Source organism: Notolabrus celidotus, chromosome 1 (assembly GCF_009762535.1).
Source record: "Notolabrus celidotus isolate fNotCel1 chromosome 1, fNotCel1.pri, whole genome shotgun sequence".
Taxonomy (NCBI): Eukaryota; Metazoa; Chordata; class Actinopteri; order Labriformes; family Labridae; genus Notolabrus; species Notolabrus celidotus.
In genome coordinates this window covers 19,527,502-19,546,680 of record NC_048272.1, presented here as the reverse complement: position 1 = coordinate 19,546,680, position 19,179 = coordinate 19,527,502, and the positions used below count along the sequence as shown (strand labels likewise).

General features: G+C 39.7%; 1 protein-coding gene across 1 annotated transcript in view; it reads left to right on the top strand.

Moving 5' to 3' along the window:
- The first annotated feature begins 6,693 nt into the window (after positions 1–6,693).
- Positions 6,694–19,179, top strand: part of lactbl1b (lactamase, beta-like 1b) — a 41,299-nt gene continuing 28,813 nt past the window's right edge. The window contains exons 1-3 of the mRNA XM_034698605.1: positions 6,694–6,799; positions 9,853–9,956; positions 16,493–16,650. Coding sequence (XP_034554496.1) covers positions 6,694–6,799; positions 9,853–9,956; positions 16,493–16,650 — 368 coding nt within the window. The remainder of the gene's footprint in view (positions 6,800–9,852; positions 9,957–16,492; positions 16,651–19,179) is intronic.

Genomic DNA, 19,179 nt, shown 5'->3' with positions numbered 1-19,179 from the left:
TTCTCATGTGTTTTCTTTTGGATTTTACTGGACATTTAAATTGATTGACCTTTGGCATTTGTTTTTTTGTAAATAATCCTTCTAGTCTTCACGTGGGTCCTTCTTCGTTTTTTTTAACCCAACAGTGATAGCAAATAGTTACTTAGAATATGGTTATTCACGAAACTGCTCATTCTGAACATCATCATGACCAAAAACTACTCTGCCATTAACTTAGAGCTTTTCATTCAGATCTGGTAATTTCAGACATGCATGCCCAGGCCTTTTGGTAAAAGTACAGAGAGGTGCAAAGGAAAAGTAAAGTGTGAGGCAGTTCTAAATTTAGAGATGTCTGGGAGTCTGTTTTTTTAATAACCCTTGCCCCCCTCCAACTCAAACCCATCTTTTCTATTTTCTTGTTTATGCCAAAGCAATTTCATTCCTGCATGAGTCACCGCCCTTTGTCCTTCTCTGGGCTTCCCCAACAGCAAGATAACAGGTCATCTGCCTGTGTCATGTTTGTCCTATTTCAACGTCTGTGTGTCCGTCACTGTCCAAATAACACCACCCTGAGCCCCTGCTCTCCTCCTCCTGCTGCAGTTGTTGGAGGTCATGCAGGGTCCCCTCTCTATCAGGCCTTTTACCACTGCAGATCTGTTCTTGATTATGGAGCGAGAGAGGGTTTTTTAAAGGTGAGCCATCATGCAGTACAGATTGTACATTACTAGAAGTAATTTTCACTGTCGGAGAAATCCCTCTAAAAGCTGTCTTCACCTAAGGTTTGGCTTTTGAGCTCACATTGAGTCTTAGTTTTTAAAGGTCTGCTACACTCTTTTTTTCTTTCATGACCAGAGCTGTGTTTTGTATGCAGTGTCATTAATGGGCTGAAAAGCTACTGCCTGTCTCTCCCTGAACAATATGTTTTTGTAACAGCTGCTGTCAAAGAAACAGGTGAAAACTTTTTTTATGTTATGTAAGTGCTGACAAGTATTATAAAAAGCAGGACAAAAAGTGTAGCAGACTGGGTGAAGTGTTTCTGAATGAAGAGGAATATGCTGCCTTAAACTTAGTTTTCATCCCAGCAGTTTACAAGTACCTCAAAGTTTTTGTTATTGTGCACTCTCAGTGTAATAATATATATATATATAATATGTCCGTCCAAACTGCTCAACCATGAAGAGAATCTGCCACACAAAATCTTCTTTGCTTGAATTGATCTCACGGACTTCTGAAGGTCTCCGTAGAGACAACAACGACCCACCATGCAGGAACAGTTTTAAGATTCTTGACCTGCTGTGCGACAAAAAGTAAAACAAAGTGAAGCAGACAGACTCGGTGAAGAATCCTTAAACACTTCTTTCTTTTTTCCTGTAACAGCTGGAGCAGAGGCACGATGGGCAAGACCGGGAGTAAAGTCCTCATACAGACCTCGGTGGACGGGGTTCAGGCGCAGGTAAGGTCTCACACACATAAGCAAAAAAACACACACACAGAGACGCACAGAGACTGAGTCTGCAAATGAACCAAATAGTGTGTATTAAAGCAAAATCACATTAAATTGCAGGGATGATTTGTACTCTGGTGGTTACAGGGATCTGTGTGAGTGTGTGTGTATGTATGTGTGTGTGTCTGGTGCAATGGCACAGCTGTTGAGCCCTGCAGCTGTCGCAGGTTATGTAACCAGGATCAGCTGCAGTGTGCTTTCACACTTTACTTTCCCACACAAACCTCCAGTATCATCATCTGAATACATCCCTGACCTTTGGACCCACGTTAATATCGTGTGATTAAGCTGAGTGACAAGTGACTGGATGTTCCCTGTGAAGCAAAGACTATTAGAGTTTTTTTTTCCCTCTAAACAAAGTCACCTGAAGATGTAGATTCAGCAGTCGGAGATATTATGATTGTTTCTTTTATGGATATTAAATCAAAAAGTAATTTACATATCAGACGGATTCCATCTGCTGCGTCCCTAAAGACGTGGAAGGTAACATTTTTTTAAGCTTGTGTGATAAACAAATAACACTTTTCATGAGTTCGGGCACTCTGGAGGTTTTGGCTATCACAGTGATTTCAATACCTGCCACACTGGGGTGCTAAGATTGATGAGGGAAAAAAACTATAAATCAATTTTGGCAATAAAACTTTCCTTCATCTCCTGTGGATTTTAAAGTCCCATTTGTTTACGGTTATTGTTTCTTTCCTGAAAAACAGATCCTGTTTCTCTTGGCTCAACTAACGTGCATGAAGCAGGATTTTATTTATTTATTTCACCTGATTAAGCTGCAGAATGTGGGCCAACGTGCAGCTTAGATCCAGAAGCTTGAAGCCTCCCGTATAAACTGCTCAATGTCGGATCTTTGAAGTGAAAGATATCTTGCGGTCAAACCTTTACATAAACATTAAATGCATTTATTTATATTTGTATATTTAATGAGGAATGATGAGTACATGGGATTTTTTAATTTAATAATCTTAGTTTTTATGACCTTACTATCTTAACAAAAAAAAACATAAAGTTCTGTCTGGGCTCATTCCCACCGGGTTAGGCTTTCTATCCATGTCCACTCTCCTGTTTTAAAGCAACATATTAAACTCCCTTTTAACCATTTAACCCAGTCCCCTGTGGTCATAATGTGCAGTCTGTGCAATGCTTTAGTGCCATATTATATTTTGAGGAGATTTCAGAGGAGGTTTTGTACCCAGCCTGAATGGTTGGTTTGGGTGTGCATTTCATCACCCCGCCCCCCGATGAAGAATTAAATAGAACAGGCACAGATCAGCTCTGCAGTGAGCGGAGCTTATAAAACACCATGCACCTGATTCCAGTGAAAAGTGGGGATCAGACCTACAGTTAGCTCTGCTGAAGCCTGGTAAGAGGGTAATTTGGCTCTGTGAAGTCCTCAGCAGAGACCTCCTGCACTTGGTGACGTGGCAGTCCAGAGTAATCTCACACTTCCTGGGAACACCAGGGGCAGGTGAGTCAATGAGTGCAAAACTGAGTAGGTGTGTCGAGCTGGAAAGTCAGAGAGAAGGAAAAGTTGTTCTTCTACAAGTTTTATGGCGCCTGGCATCCGTAGTGAGTGCATTAGTGAGTCTCCAGTTTAATGGTGCATCCAAGGTGCTCCCTCCTCAGAGCATCATCCATAACACAGACACAATTCGTCTCTCCCTCAGTGTGATATCAAGTTCTTCTCCTGCAGTCCAGACTGTCCTGAAACCTTCCTGCTGTTTATTTTCTGTCTGAAAAACTCCATAAACTGTGTTTCCCCCGTATTGCTCCTCCTCCCCTCATCTGTTCTTTCCACTTTTTTGGCAGCTTCAGCGTACGACAGTCCGCTCTCAGCTTTGTCTCCTCTCATTTTGGACACTGCTGAGCCAGTGTTATGATTGCAAGTGGCACCATGCCTATTCTGCAACAAAAACTTGTCATCACATTCATCCCCCCCCCACATCTCCTACTTGCACACAGCAGTGAGGTGGCCACACTCCTGACAGCAGACAGCACTTGAAAGGAGTGCTCACACCGCCTTCATCTGCCTCCCTACACCCAACCTGTCTGACCTCAACAACAGAGCCATCATAAGCAGAGCACGCACCATAACACTGGACCCCCAACACCCCCTCTACTCATTCTTCACACTGTTCCATCTGATCGCAGATATAGAGTAAATCTTTTGATGCATGACTGAGTTGCATCAAAGCGACGCATAGTGCCGGCAAGAGGGAACATTTTGAAGTCACATGTGATCACAGCGCATCTTTCCTGAACCTCTCAAAGCCTGTTGTGTTAAATTAATATCTAAAAAAATTCTACACAGATTCATTCAAAGGTTCAAAAGAAGATGATACAGAGTGGATCTCTACTATAGCATGGGGTACATGGGGACAATATGACAAGAGTCCCTTTTCACGTCTCCCAATCTCTTAGAACACTTCATGCTTCATGTCAACGACCAACAGAGATGATTACAGAAACTATTAGGACATTCACACATGCCCTCAAACTGATGGATACGCCTTTGAGAGCCAATCATGTTTCAGTGTCATACCAAGGCGCCTCAGCCTGTGATGCAGTGGTTTCACAACAGCATTGTAATGAAGCTGCTGCCTTTGTAGGTACCAGTCATATTGGTGACCCAGTGTGCCAGCGTGCCAGCATTGCAGGGTTGCTGAGGCAGAGGTGGCACAACATGTGAACAGCACAACCTTCACATACACACACACTTAGGCACACACACATACATGCTGTTTCATCCTGCCATGTACACGGTATTCGATGAGGCTGAGCAATCTTCAGCATTCAGAACAATCGTCATCAAGAGAAACGTGCAGCACATTCAGAAGGGTCATGAACTCATGTAGCAAGCATCAGTCCAAAACACACGCAAGAATGGAAACAAGCTGCAAACACGCTGCAAGAACATAAAAAACATGCAAATCCAAAAAAGACAGAAATGGACAGAACATGCATGCAGAAGAAAAATGCTGCAAATAATCAGTGTCTGGAGGAGTTATTTTCCCGGTTAAAGTTTATCTCAACAAATTAGTTGTTTTGATGAAAAAGGGGCACAGTGTAGGGGGCGGCAGTAGCTCAGTCCATAGGGACTTGGCTTGGGAATCGCCGGTTGAAGCATGTCCATAGCATGTTTGTGCATGATTGTATGTAAATCAAACTATGGGTCTATGTAGCATGATCAAAATAAGAACACGAGTGAAAATTTAAATTTGCCCAATGGGGATTAATAAAGTATGTTTACCTTTACAAACAGTGACATTAAAATGGCAGTGGCTTCAGGACTAAATTAGTGCCATAGCTACATGACTGAGACTCATAGCAAAGTTAAGCTAAACTTTGAAGAGGTAAATTTAGCATAGCTAGCCGTCCATTGGAAACCATCTGTCGATAAGAGTTGTGTGAGTTTGTGTTCATGTTATAAAGTTGTGTTTTTGCATAACACACATAACAAGCTATTGTATCTGGTCTGATAGTTAACTTCACTGCTTCTTCCTCACTCTTAAGCCATCAATACTAAATTGTTATAAATAACAAGAGCCAACACAGGACCTGGCACACTTTTATTGCCATATCTCTGTTTGCAGCATTTTTCTTTTGCATGAGTTTTTTGTGTTTCTTACATTGGCATTGTTTATATTTTTGCAGCACATTTGCTGTCAGTGCAGCTGTTTTCTCTTTTTATGTCTCTCCTTTTTTAATTTGCAGCCCATTTCTATTTTGTATTTCTTTTGGACTTTTGCATGTGTTTGTGAATTTGCAGCACATTTTTCCCAATAAAGATCTTTCAGGCCGTTGCAGATCGGTTGGCCTTGTCGGTTACCCTACAACTAAGACTGTTGCAGAAACAGCTTTACCCTACTGTTCTGCGTACATGTACTGTATTTAACACAGATAGTGCGGTGTAACAGTCCCGTCTTAAACTGGCTGTGTAGAAGGGACTCCAGACACAAAGACCAATAAGTGGATGATCTGCTCCAGCCCTGCTGCCTTCTTAAACATAACACCAGAAGATGAGCTGGCTTTAAATCCACAGGCATTGCTTTTGACTACTTGTCAGAGTAGCTGACTCTTTTAGGTGTACTGGTGCATGTATGAAAACGTCTCTGTTATGCGTGACTCATATTTCTTTGTGGATTCTAAGACAACAGTATGTTATTTTTACTGTATTACCAAAAAGAACACCAAAGACATTGTCCCTCGAGCCCTTCTTCTCTGCCATTTTTTTGTAAAAATAATTTGTGTAAACATTTTTGCACATGAGCCTGTAAACACATCTTTTTTTAATCTTGTATTTTTAACAGTCTGTATATTATAGAGAGAAGGAGTTGTAGATTATTATCTGAATTCCCTTCAATGTCCCAAATCATCCATCATTCCCTCATCCAGCTGATCCAAATGCACTGCACTCTAGTGACAGCCCTTTCCAGGTCATGCTCAGGCTACATGGAGCACCACATAACCCTGTTTCCCCTTGTTCCTGTCCTGTTGGCTGATTGGGTGCCATCTTGGTCAGCTCGTGCAGCTCTCTGGTGGTCTTCACGAGGAGAGGCTGGACTGGAGTGAATTGATTCTCAGGGATTAGGGATTACGACTTCCCCCCCGACCGCTTTGGTGGAGTAAATCTGGGGATTATGATGTCAACGGCCTGTGGCTGCAGGAGAGGAAATTGAATTGTGAGAGACGGGAGCGCTGATGGGCCTGGGATTACGGCACAGTCAGTGAGAAATCAGAGATGGGAGTCTGCGTCTGTGCCTTTCTCCTGCTTTTGGAAAACCTCCACAGGATACCATTTAGTAGATTTGGGATTCAAGAATCCCTCCAAAAATAGAACTCTCACTTTTTAAATGTGCAGGATGTCGATTGAGTGATAAGAAGATTTCTGTTTTTACTGGTAATCCAGTCCTCCCAGCTCTGCTCTGTGAAGCATCAGGTGGTGAGTACAGTTAAGTGCAGCAGGCTCACTTGTAAGTGTGACAGGGATTTCTGCTTTTCTACAACAGATAAGCTCATCCATGTTATCTGGTCAGAAAAAGCACAGATAGAGGAAACTTTATGAGTGCATGACCTAAAAAAATCACACACTTTTTCTAACCTGCTGTGTTTTATGTGTTTTTGTTTTCAAGCCGAGCCCTGCTGAGGCTCCTGCTCCTCCTGTTCTTCCGGCCACCGAAAAAGGACTCACAAAAACCAAGAAGATGAAGGTGAAATGGAGTCAGCTGGGTCTGGTGTTCTTCCTTGTGTTATCTCTGGTGATGACCGGATGCTTCTTCTGGCAGTATCAGCTGCCAAAACTTCCGCCAGGTAAGAAAAAACATGGTGACAACATGGCATGTAGCACATTACACAAAGGGAGAAAATACTTCAAAGAAGGGAGAAAGTTTGAGGCTAAGAATTATTTTTCTCATCCGACCTTTATATGAAAATGTTTTAGTTATGCGTTAGAACTTTTTAAGTGTGTTTCAGACCTCATATTGAACAGGTTAATATAAATGCAAATGCATGACTTTTTTGGCAATTGACTGCCTTAATGCTCAACCTTTTGAAGACTAAAAACAATTTAAAAAATTCAAAAAGTCAAAGTTTGGAAGCAGTTTTCAAATGAATGTGTTGTGCACATTTCTTTAGGTAACTTTATGTTTCTGACTCTTGATTTTCATCTTTCCCTCAATAATTCAGAGCTGAATTATACTTGTGTTGAGTCATTTGAACACTTCTGGACTGCCTTAACAGCTCTGCCAGGAGGAGACGTATTTTATTTCTAGTGGAGAGAGCATTTCCATCCCCGAGTACACAGTTTATAATCTATTATTAAGTGTCTGTGGACGCAGTCATCCTTTTATTGTCACTTCACTGTTGTTTCACTCAGCTCTGAATCAGACTTCCTCTTGAAGCTTTTTTATCTGATGTGACACAGAAACACAACTTTAAATACCCTCAGCAACTTTGATTTTGATTGGATAATAATCTCATAATTAAGAGAGACTGATCTTGTAATTAAGAGATAAAATGAATCCAGATGGAGAATGCGCTCTACTTCTCTCTTGCTTCATTACCTCACTACACAGTTTGTTCTGGTGTCAGTCTGTAATTTAAAGTATTTGTCAAATTAGCAGGATGCAGGGTTTGGTCTCTATAGCTGTTTTCTTTGCTCATATATAATGTTTTAGGGGTGATTTCTAAAAACGTATCGTAACGTCAGACTCAGAGTAGGCACATATTTGCATTCAGAGATGTTGAGTTGACTGATAGGTGGGTATGTTGTAGCTGTGTGCCAAGAGACGAAAATCCCACCTTAACTCCACCTCTCTGTCTGAGTCCAGGATGACCAAAAGTGAGGTTGAATCAGCATTTCCAATATGTCTGCGATCGTTTGGATCCAGAACACTTCTTGAGAAATCACTCAGTGGCATCACAGAGACTATGTCAATGTTTGATACAATCTTTGGACGTGCTGCGACACTGAATACCTAGATCTTTAAGTCTCGATTCATGGGACACATCCCTCTGCTGTATCCTGTCTGGTTGTGTGTGATGCATTTTGGGGTGCATTTTTCCTGTGACGCAAGAACATCCTTTGGGTTTTAATGAAGAGCAGCAAATGCAACTTTATAAGAGTCAAAAGAGGCCATGAACACACAACCAATCAATAACTCTTTCAATCCTCAAGATTTTTTTTATTCGCAAGACACAAACTTTACAATATATGTCCAACATATTTCTATGCGTTTTAAACAGTTATTTATATATCTATACATATACATATATACACATATTTTTGTGTGTTTATATAAAAAATAAAACAATTAAAAATACATATTAATACATATATTATTATTATATTATTTATTCATTATATAAACACATACATATATGTATGTGTGTATATATAATAAATATAATAAATAGTAATACATATTCATACTATTATGATAATTACTTGTATTATTATTATTTATTTTATTTATATACATATACAGTATGTGTATATATATATTTACAAAAATAATAATAAGAATAATAAAAAAAATACAATAATAAAGACATATTCATACATACACTTGTGCGCAAATATACTTTAATTAATATATATATATACATCATATAAGAAACTGATAATGAGTACATACAAAATCAATAAATAGATACGAAAGGGAGAGAAAAAATATATATACATATTTATGCATACATGCACACAAATACTGTATATACATACAGATTTTGTTGCTGTACTCCTCTGAAAGGTATTAATAAAGGTGCATTATTAAAATGTAATGCATGTAAAACATCAACAACTCTTTCAATCTTGATGTTGAATGCAGATGATACACTTCCCTCAATAACTAAACAACATATACCTTGACCTTTTTAAAACATGTATACATCTTAGGACCTAACTTTTCAAATCTTGTCAAGGCAGCACCTTAACGCCCCCTATTGACCTGCCACCACATCTATCCCAACCTTAATTTGGTCACTTGTTGTTCAAAACATTACAAAACAAACCAACAAGATGCTGATGACCGAAATGGCCAAGTCTATGGCTTTTGGTGGCATCACTAAGCTTCAACCTCTACCTTTGTACAACATGTGATCTTTATGAGTTCAGGATGTAAGCAGGCAGTGTTAATAAAAACAAGAACTTAATGAGAAGTTGTTAGTTTCCAAGGAGCGTATGTTGTATTTACAAAAGGAACAGATGTATGTGCATAATGATGAAACCAGCAGCATATACGTCAAACCCACGTCATTCCCCCCACTGATCAAATGTTCTTTATAAATCAAAGTTTGGTTAAAGAGTGTTTATGCTCAAGCATAACATCTTAAAAGGTGTCATTTCTTTTGATCAGAGGACAAAACCAAGATGCTTAACTCTCCTAACACAGAGCTGGCTTATAATTGAATTCTATTTATGAGTAGAGGAACATCATGTGACGTTATTGATGGTGAAAAGCACAGCCCTGCAGGCTCCTATCCACTATTTCAGATGATGCAGAGATTTTTTATATTCTAAGAAACTAATTTCTCATGATGTTACATGATGGCCTGGAACGACAGGGTAATGCATTGAAATATTCCTGCTCATGCAAATTTCACAGTGGGACCAGGATACATTTCTTTTCATCTGTTTTGTGTCATACATTCAGTCAAATTAGATCCTGTGTTATCAACAGGGTTCATCAGGATGTAGAGGAAATTAATGAATCTCTAAGCCGCTGAATCCACATAATGACTGTTTTTGAGCAGCTATACGTTTACGCCACCAGAGTCAAGTGGGTATTATAATGGCTTGTGTCCCTGTGCCTCCTTTCTCTCTTTCTGTCCCTCTTTTCTTATTTCACATATCTGCTTCAAAGAAGACGACGGTCGCAACGCCAAAGCAGAAAGGATGTGTCCCCGTTTCCCCGAGCCGCTGCCTCTGGAGCATCCCATACCCAGCCTGAAAGAGGCCCTGGAAAAGGTGAGGGGGGAGTCATTCATCATGGTCCTCAAAGATTTAAACCCGGAGGTCGTTTTTCTATCATGCTCTTACTCGAATCTGAGGAAATTTACAAGCTGACCGCATTAATCCTTCACACCAAATGCCGCTGCAGTCGACAGAAGGAGATTAAAGATATGGCGGATGAAAAACTGAGTCCATACGAGCTAATGGTTGAGTTTCTGTGTACACATGAGAGAGTTGGAGAGTAACGGGAAGTGAGTGCATTTAGTAAAAAGGACAAAAGAGGAGGAGAGACAAGAATCACAGAAGATTCCTTAAATATAAGTTTGCTGGTCAAATTCCAGTTAGCACTTAAAAAATCTGCCTCGACTTCTTTAACAGCAGATGGAGAGTGTAAACTCAAACAGAAGACCTTGTTTTCTTTTCATTATCTTCTTCTAAATTCCACTGTGGATGCAACTTCAGGAAATGATTTAATCTGTTTTCAATTAACTTTGGAGAACATTTTTGCTTTTCCTGCAGATTTCTCTTCACGAGCAAAAGACACGTTTACTCCTTCATTTTGGATTTTGCTAATGAAGCTGTAATAACTAAAAATCAGGGATATTAAAGAAGTAAAGTGATTGCTTTAAGGTCTAAACATGCTGTAAATAAAGTGAGGTATGCCCAAGTTAAGTAAAGTAAAGCTTACAGAACAAAGTGTAAAGAGATTTACATTTAAACTGAGATGTCAAATTCATAAATTAATTCCAGAATCTTGTTTGTTGTTCAACTTGTTTGTTGCCACTGCAATCAGAACCATTAGCAGATGTGAAAGGGCCCAAAAATTATGATGTGACAGCAGAATAAATGCAAACAAATGTTTAATTTGAAAATATGCAACTACGAAGCAAACTTCTAATAAATTCAGGCAGAAAATCAAAAGTACAAAAAAAAGGAGAAGAGGTCCACAGAGGTTAAACATTGGGAAAGCATGAATACCAGGTGCTTGTTAACTACAAAAACAAAAAACCAAGAACTGAATACACCGTGAAGGTTAAACAAATCAGGCACAAACACTGAGGAGGGAACACAAGAGCTGAAAGGAAAGCTTTAGAAACACAAGAGGACAGAGCGAGGAGCAAAGCAGGAGAAAATACAAACGCAGATAAACAGATTTTTACACTCAGGTTTAAAGTCGTCCAGAGGTGATTGACTGCGACGATTTTAGGGGTTAAGCCCGGGCTAAAGATGGGCTATGTTTTGAAGGTGCATATGAGTGTAGCTGGAAGGGATTTGTTCCTGTAACAGTATGGCACTAGCTATGTCCAGGCATACTCTGCGGGAACTGGAGCCAATTTTGACCAGATTTTTCTGCTTGATCGTGAGTTGTTTGATGTGCAGTGTACAGAGAGCCAATCACAGTCTGATCAGCTGCTCCTGAGACGAATGGCTGGCATGTTAGAAATTGTGGCAGCGTTCTCTCCCACAGGGATATCAGAGTCAAGAGCCGATACACAACCTCAGGGCTTCTTTCGCTGATTAGACCTGCAGTAAATGGTGCACAGCATGTGACCAAGTTGTCTGGGATGTAGACTGGACAGCGTTGCTCCGCCTCTTCCCATTGTACGGTTCTGAAGCCAAAAAATCCCGCTCCTGCACGCAGCCATTGTGCAGCCAGAGCCTGTGAAGCCACTGTAATGAGCTCCACCTTACAGCATAGCATCACAAGACGTTGTGTGTCCTTTGAAGTTTCCCTCTACGGCGGCTGTGAATCAAAGCAAACCCGGAAGTAAAACCCAGTTTTTTAAACTCTAATAACTAACGAAAAAGAAAGTTTTCAGAAAAAAGAGGCCTTGAACACAAAACAGTAAAATAATAACTACACATCACCACAGCATACAGATTTGAGAAACATTCGTACGACGTGTATTTATTTTTAAAATTTGACTGCTCCCCCATGCAAATGAATAGGGGAGACGGATTTTTTTACCTATACTGCAGCCAGCCACCAAGGTGCAGATACTCTTCTGAAAGCTTCACCTCCAGCCGAGCGAGATACACCCCTGCTCACCATCAATTGACCAACTGTAAAGCTAGAGTTTCAATACAATACTCAAACAAAATACTCACCTTTAGGGTGATAAAATCCACACAGGACAGGAGAGATTGCGCCACGTGGGAAATTGAAAGTGTGGAAGACCCCTGTAGATTTGAGTTGGAGACCCAGTTCTTTGCCTGAAGCATATACTCAAATAATTTAACCCATAATTTCAAATTTTGCCAACCTAACTTATGAAATGAGATCAACTTTACACAACAAACTTAATACAGGTAGTTGAGATAACTACTTTGATGTAGTTTGCAACAAAATGGAATATTTTTTGTTAACTTAACCAAAAAATCAGGCCAATAATTTTAAGTTTGCGTTTTTAAAATGCGTGGGTTTAAGACATGGTCCTAAGAGCAAAGCCCGCTGTGTTTTAATGTAGGTCTTTGAACAGCTCCTCTCACTACCAAACTACTGATGCATACAGAGACTCTTGCTTTGATATGATTTATACATTTTTATTATCTTATGCCAAATGTTCAGGCTTTATGGCAACAACTGAGTTGATGCATTAAGTTGCCTTCATCATGCTTAACATAATAGCATAGAAAAATGATGTTACAGTGAAAAATGTGCAGACTAGAGAGGATGTTATCATGACAGACATTAAGGTACCGTGACTCACTTAAACCATCAACCTCTTAAAATGGACTGACAGCCCTCTTATGTTTATCTCTGGTTGTTTGCCTGTCTTGTGGAGCACTCTATCTGCATACACAGATTTTGAAAGTGATTAATAATATTTAAAGCCCCCTTCAGGTAGATTTTGGGGAGGTGGAGGGGCTGAAAGTTTGAGTCCACAGCAGACAGAGAAACTGGAAATCTGTCAGCTCAAAAAGACAGCCAAAGTTGGAGTTCAGCTGGAGTTGCCAGCATGAATTAGCTTGCAGGTGTTGCTTTATTAAAGGAGCTTGTGCAACAGAGAAATTAAGATTTGTTGACACATGTATCATCCAGCAGCTGCAAAAACTGGGACTGTTATCCAGAGCTGTGAGCAGCAGGATGACGCTCTCTGCAGACAAAACTTGAAGCTGTCTTGTTATATGATTTTATGCCTGGCCCGTTTTATTTCACTGCTCTTTCAAGCACTGGTAACTTGCTTTTATAACTATTATTTTAAAAGAACACTTCTCTATAAGAGATGAAAGGGAATATGTGTAATTATGACAGACATATAATGAAAGGAAAATTATTCATGCAGCTGAGGTTAAATTTTCAGGCACAATTGAAAAAAAGCTGTGAAAAGTATAATGAAAAGGCTTGTGTTATATGTTATACTCTAATATATATATATGAGTTGTATTCAGTGTTCAGACATAGGAGACAGAGAAAAAACTCCTAAGAAGAAGTCCCGGCAGCTCAGTTCAGGCAATGAGAGAGAAAAGAAACGTTGCACTCTCTAATCACCATCGTTGGTTCTGTGCATTTCAGACTTCATATAAAACCTCTACGTAAAGCTGCAGACACATTCACGTTTGAACATATGAGAGAAGGTCTTATAACATGATCCATTCTTATCTTCTACTACCCAGTGACTGATCTTCATGGCCAGCGGGGAAAAGGGCATCCAATTTGGGTTCCTCAGAATATCAGCTCTGCTTTTTTGCAGATGATGTGGTTCTGTTGGCTTCTCCAGATTGTCAGCATCTCCAAGTCTGAGGTCATGGTTCTCTAACTTAGAACAGTGGATTGCTCCGTGCAGGAGGGGAATGAGTGTTTGCCCCAAGTGAAGGAGTTCAAGTGGTCTAGATCAGGGTTTCCCAAAGTGTGGAGTCACTAATGGGGGGACACAAGATGTCTTCCAGGTTGTTGGGTTTTTTTTAAGTGACCTTAAATTACATGTTTTACCAATTATTGTAGAAATATTGCCAAAAATAGTAATAATATTTTAAATAAACAGTTAATTAACAAAAGCATATGTAGCAGCAGGATAGTTGGCGCAGATGCAGGACACCAAGGTGTAGAAGGGCTGGTGGCCCTGAACAACAGGCCTCGCTGAATTATACAACTTTATTTGTCTGAGTGTTGATGCCTTTGTTGATTTTGTTGAGCTTGCAGTGTGTGTTCCATGAATGTCTATGTCTGTGGAAATGCAGAAGGTGCTGTGAAAAAGAATTTCCCCAAGGGGACAATAAAGTCTAAAGTATAAAGTCTAGTATTAGTTCATAGCAGCACAGGAAACACAGTCAAATGTGCAGGTAGGCTCATTTTCTGCAGAGCAACTAAATTAAGTATGAAGCAACATTTAATCACTTCATGGGACAGTGGGGGTCGGGAGTCTTTTGTACCTTTATTTTGGGGTTTGCAGGCTGAAAAGTTTGGGAACCCCAAGACTAGATTATAACTGAGGGTAAACTGGATCATGAGCATCAGCATCTGACCGCCATGGTGAAGAGGGAGCCAAGCCTGATTACCAACTCGATCTACATTCCAACCCTCACCTGTGGTCATGAGCTTTGTGTAGTGACCAAAAAATGAAATTGAGGCCAGAAGTAGCTGAGATTAGTTTCCTCTGAAAAGGTGTCGGGGCTCAGCCTAAAGCCATTACTCTTCTGCACTGAAAGGAGAAAGTTAAGGTGGCGTCTGATGAGGATGCATCCCTTTAAGGTCAGGGTTTTAGAGGTTTTCAGAGTTTTTCAGGGTATGTCCAACTGGGAGGAGACCCAGGATTACATTTCCCATCTGGTGTGGGAACGCCTCAGAATTCCCTAGGAGGAAGTGGAAAAGTTTGCAGGGAGAGGGATGTCTGGGTAAGCTTGCTCAGCCTGCTGTCGCTGAGACCTGATCTCAGACCAGCAGAGAAAAAGGATGGAGCATGCAGGAAATTGAAACAAGAAAATGTGATTTTGAGATTACTCCCATGTTTTCTTTGGTCTGATTTGGGGTCCAAATGTCTGATAGTTTATCACAGATTATGTTTTGTTCAGAGCGTTTCATTTTAATTTGCATAAAAGACCCTCGAGAAATATTTCCATCCAAAGATTTGCCTTTTTTAGGTTGATAAATTTCCACAGTAGGACTCTTAAACAACCCTTTTTTCACTCCTTTACTCATAAAATGGTCAAATTCAGCTGAATCGAGAGGTCTTTTCCGCTGTATTCTGCATCCTTATCATGTTCTAGGTTTTAAAGGCAGTATTTCATGCAGGGGTCAGAGTTATCAGGGTGTAAAGAACATAGCCTGACACTAAAATTGTCCCAAATTGTTGAAATAACACTTCACCTCCTGTGCATACAGACATGAGCAGCGTTATAAAACACAGAATTTAACTGCTTTGCCAACAGCTTCTAGCAAAGACAACGGTGTCAGACACAGCTGTCATTATCTATATTCAAGTGTCTGCTGTGAGTCAAGGTTAGTGTTCTTTGTTTTGCTCCTGAAGCACATCACGTGTTGATTTGCGTGCCAAATTAGGCAAGGTTATGTTGTGACTAATGAGACCCCCGAGAGAGAGAACATGGGTGTCGAGGTCATGATTTTAAAGTCTCCAATAAAGCTGACAAGCAAAACTACACAATCTATAATTCCTTAAAGGGAAAATGAGTCGTCTGAGTCAGTTTGAAAAGCCTGAATCATGTGTGAGCTGAATGTTTGCACATTTTTTATGTATTGTCTGTCATCAGTTTTTTTCAATATTTTTAATTTATTAATTTTCAACATATGACATTTTACATTTTACAGATATATTTCACAAAAAGTTAAAAGTAAACTAATAAAAAAATACACTCTGAAAGAGGAAATCAAGGAGAATTATATTTGTATAATAATATAACATACAGGATAACAGTAATTATCCTGACAGCCAAAATAATTTTAAGAAAATTACAACCTAATAAAAAGAATAAACAAAACTAAAGTAGATAAAAAAGCTCTCTTATTTGTCACAGTTCAAGGCCAGTAAACATCAGTTTTCTGATCGTGTCATATTTATTATGACGTGTGTTGCTGACACTTTGCAAGGTAACTCTTTTGAGAGAGATCTTGATCTCACCGGGTTATTATCTGGTTAGATAAACTTTTTGTAAATGTAGCAAAAGCTGAGTTTCTTTTTATATTTTAAATATTTAAGATGAAATCAAATTATTGTGGATCCCGCCCTCGTGTTGGCGTTATGGTGGCCTTTGTAACTTGGATCAATGACTGCAACTTGTTTAGACATGATTTGATTTGACACTCAGTGTAAGTTCATTATGTCTCTTCATTTAACTTCACACAATAACTTAAACTTTAAAACTTTTTTCTTTGGAGCTTTCTGAAATAAACGTCATCTTTTCTTATTATGGAACAAAAAGCCCCAACATATTCAAAACTTTGATTCCTGAAGGAAAGGTTCACTTTGAATTGTTTGTTTGCTTACTTTTTTTGTTGAGATTTGTACGGCCTACCTGACCTTAAAATGAAACAGACGTTAATCTGAACTGTAGAATTTTTTTCACTCACTTCCTGCCCTCTCTCTCTCTTCCAGGTGGACCTTTTGCTTCGGCAGACTGTCAACCCCATCAGCCTCCCCTCTCTGTCGGCCATAGTGATTTTAAACGACACGGTCTTGTGGACTGGGAACTTTGGAAAAAGGAACTCCAGTGACCCGCTCTCTGGAGCCCCTAATGAGTACACGATTTACAGGTGAGTGATCTAACGCAATGAGCCCAAGTATCACACCTGTCTCTTTATACAAAAATCTCTCATCTTTATAATCATACTTTGTTGAAGTGGTAACCTACAAGATTCTTGTTTGTATTATTTCATGTTTTTATGACATTTTTATTGCGGAGTTAAAAGTCGCAACCTCCGTAAATATATATGATAGTATTAATAAGAAAAAACAAAAGAAAATATACATGACATGGATTTTTTTTTGAGCCAAGAAATTATGAAGGTTACCAATATTTTTTTTACATTTTTGTATTTTAAAGTGTTTAATTTATGCACTGCTGTGGGTTAGGAAGGCAGAGATTTAAACCACAAACATGCAAATATATTGATATTCTTTACTACACAAATTTTGTCTGAATTCACAAAAGTTAATACACAAAAATAAAGAACAGTTCTGACACTTCAACTGTGTCACTCCTGTCTTTTCCATGTTTAAGTCTGGACCGTCAAGCTCAGCATACTCACTGGACAAACGACAGAAGTCTGTGGGACTTCAAGCCAAAATACTATTCGATAATCATTGACATTTATTCGACAATTATTAAAATAATTGCTATTATTTTGCTATTTAATGCAGTTAGCATTATTCTAATTCTGTTTGCTAATACGGTTAGCAACCAGCTTTAAGACGCTCTATAGCCACCGTCTGCCGGGAATACCGTATTACAACCATATTATATTCAAAGCAACGCTTCGATTTTTACAAAAGGAACGAATATTCCAAAATCATTGCCCATCCCTAGTGGAGATCACATCAGCTGGAAAATTGTTGGTCCTTAACCTCTGAATAAGTTGATTCCTCAGATGCTATAAAATCGGTGATTTTGTCATTGATTGTTTAAGCTTTGAGTTTTCCCTGTTAAACTTTCTGCAGGTCTCAAATTCCTGCTGAATCTGCATTCAACACTCGCTGTTTTATTGATGCTAATGCTAACTGTGGCGACCGTTTCTTCAATATATCTTCACTGCAATGATGACTGTCCAGGTGACTTAACAGATTTATTATGTTGAATCATTAGGATTTTTTCTGTCGTTTAAACTAAGCAGTTCTGCAGCAGAAACTTAAAGAATCTGAGAATTGTTTCCACATTTAAACCACCAGGTTTCCCAGACAGCACAATGTCTGTTGGCATGGAGACTTGACACCAGCCAGCAGTATGTCTGCTAATTTAGGAGACAGACCTTTTGGGTGGTATAAAAGGGAAATAAACAACCCACCTGGTAAATTGATTTGGGGAGTTGTGGCATTTTGTCCCCTGTTGTGACTGTCACAGTGCACAGTGCTTTCCTCTTTGTTATGTTGGGTACTGGAAGGAGAGAACTTTTAAGTCATGTTTTTTTATCCCAGACATGGAGATTTTAACAACATTTCATTCCTCTCCATGCTGCTAAATCATATTTAACAGCTCATAGACTATTAATCAACTGAGGGTGAAAGAAGTGAGGATGAAAGATGGCTCCCCCTGAGATTAGTTGAATGTGGGAGCTGAAGGAAAAAATCCTGATCACATAGATCTCCCAGATTCATTACAGTGGTGCCTGATGCCATCCAAGGCAGTCATATCTTTAGAAAATGTTAGAAGCAGAACATTTCTGGTCATTAGGTTGCTTAATCAATCAATCAATCTTTATTTGTACAGTGCCAAATCACAACAACGATATCTCAAGACGCAAGGAAAAACTTCCTTTTAACAGGCAGAAACCTTGAGCAGAACCAGACTCATGTTAGACAGCCATATTCTGCCCTCCCTGAATGTCCTCCCATCTGCCTCGACCGAGTTGGGTCTTGAAAGAGGGATAGAGGGGAGTAAGAGAGAGAGGTGATAGTGATGAGACTAGCAGTAGAAGCTGTTGCCGCTGGAGTCCAGCACTTCTGTATCAGCTGGAGTCCAGAACGTCCGCAGCAGGAGGATGCCTGCTGATGTCCTTTAAGTCTGGTTCATATTTCTGCATCAAATCGAAGCTGTAGCCTATGCTGTAGATATGCGTAGCCCTTTTCGGACGCAGAAGCCTACACCTATAGCCTGACGTGCACCTCCTCCAAAATGTTACTACACATTGAAACAACGCAGACTGCTAGCCCTGTGATTGGTCCCCTGGATGGCATTGTATTTCCTGCATTTACAGCACTTCCACTTCTTCTCTCTATTCTACCATGAAATCATTGCTGCATGATAAAAATACACATGTATCAGCTGTAAATTAACACAATACGCTTGGAATCGCTGTGAAAAAGTGAACAGAAAATGTAGCGGGATCAGAAACAAGTGACCTGACTATCTGAGAGACCACTCTGCCCTCAAAAGTATCGGCTGAATACTGCCCCACGACACGTAAACATCGACAGGCTTAAGGCATGCTGAAAGCTTATAAGGTGATTAATTTCATCTGGCTTCAAGTATAATTGAGTGTCGTCTGCATAACGGTGTAAACTAATGGAGTGTTTCCTCCTGATATCACCCTGAAGAATCACATACGAGGTGAAAAGCATAGGTCCAA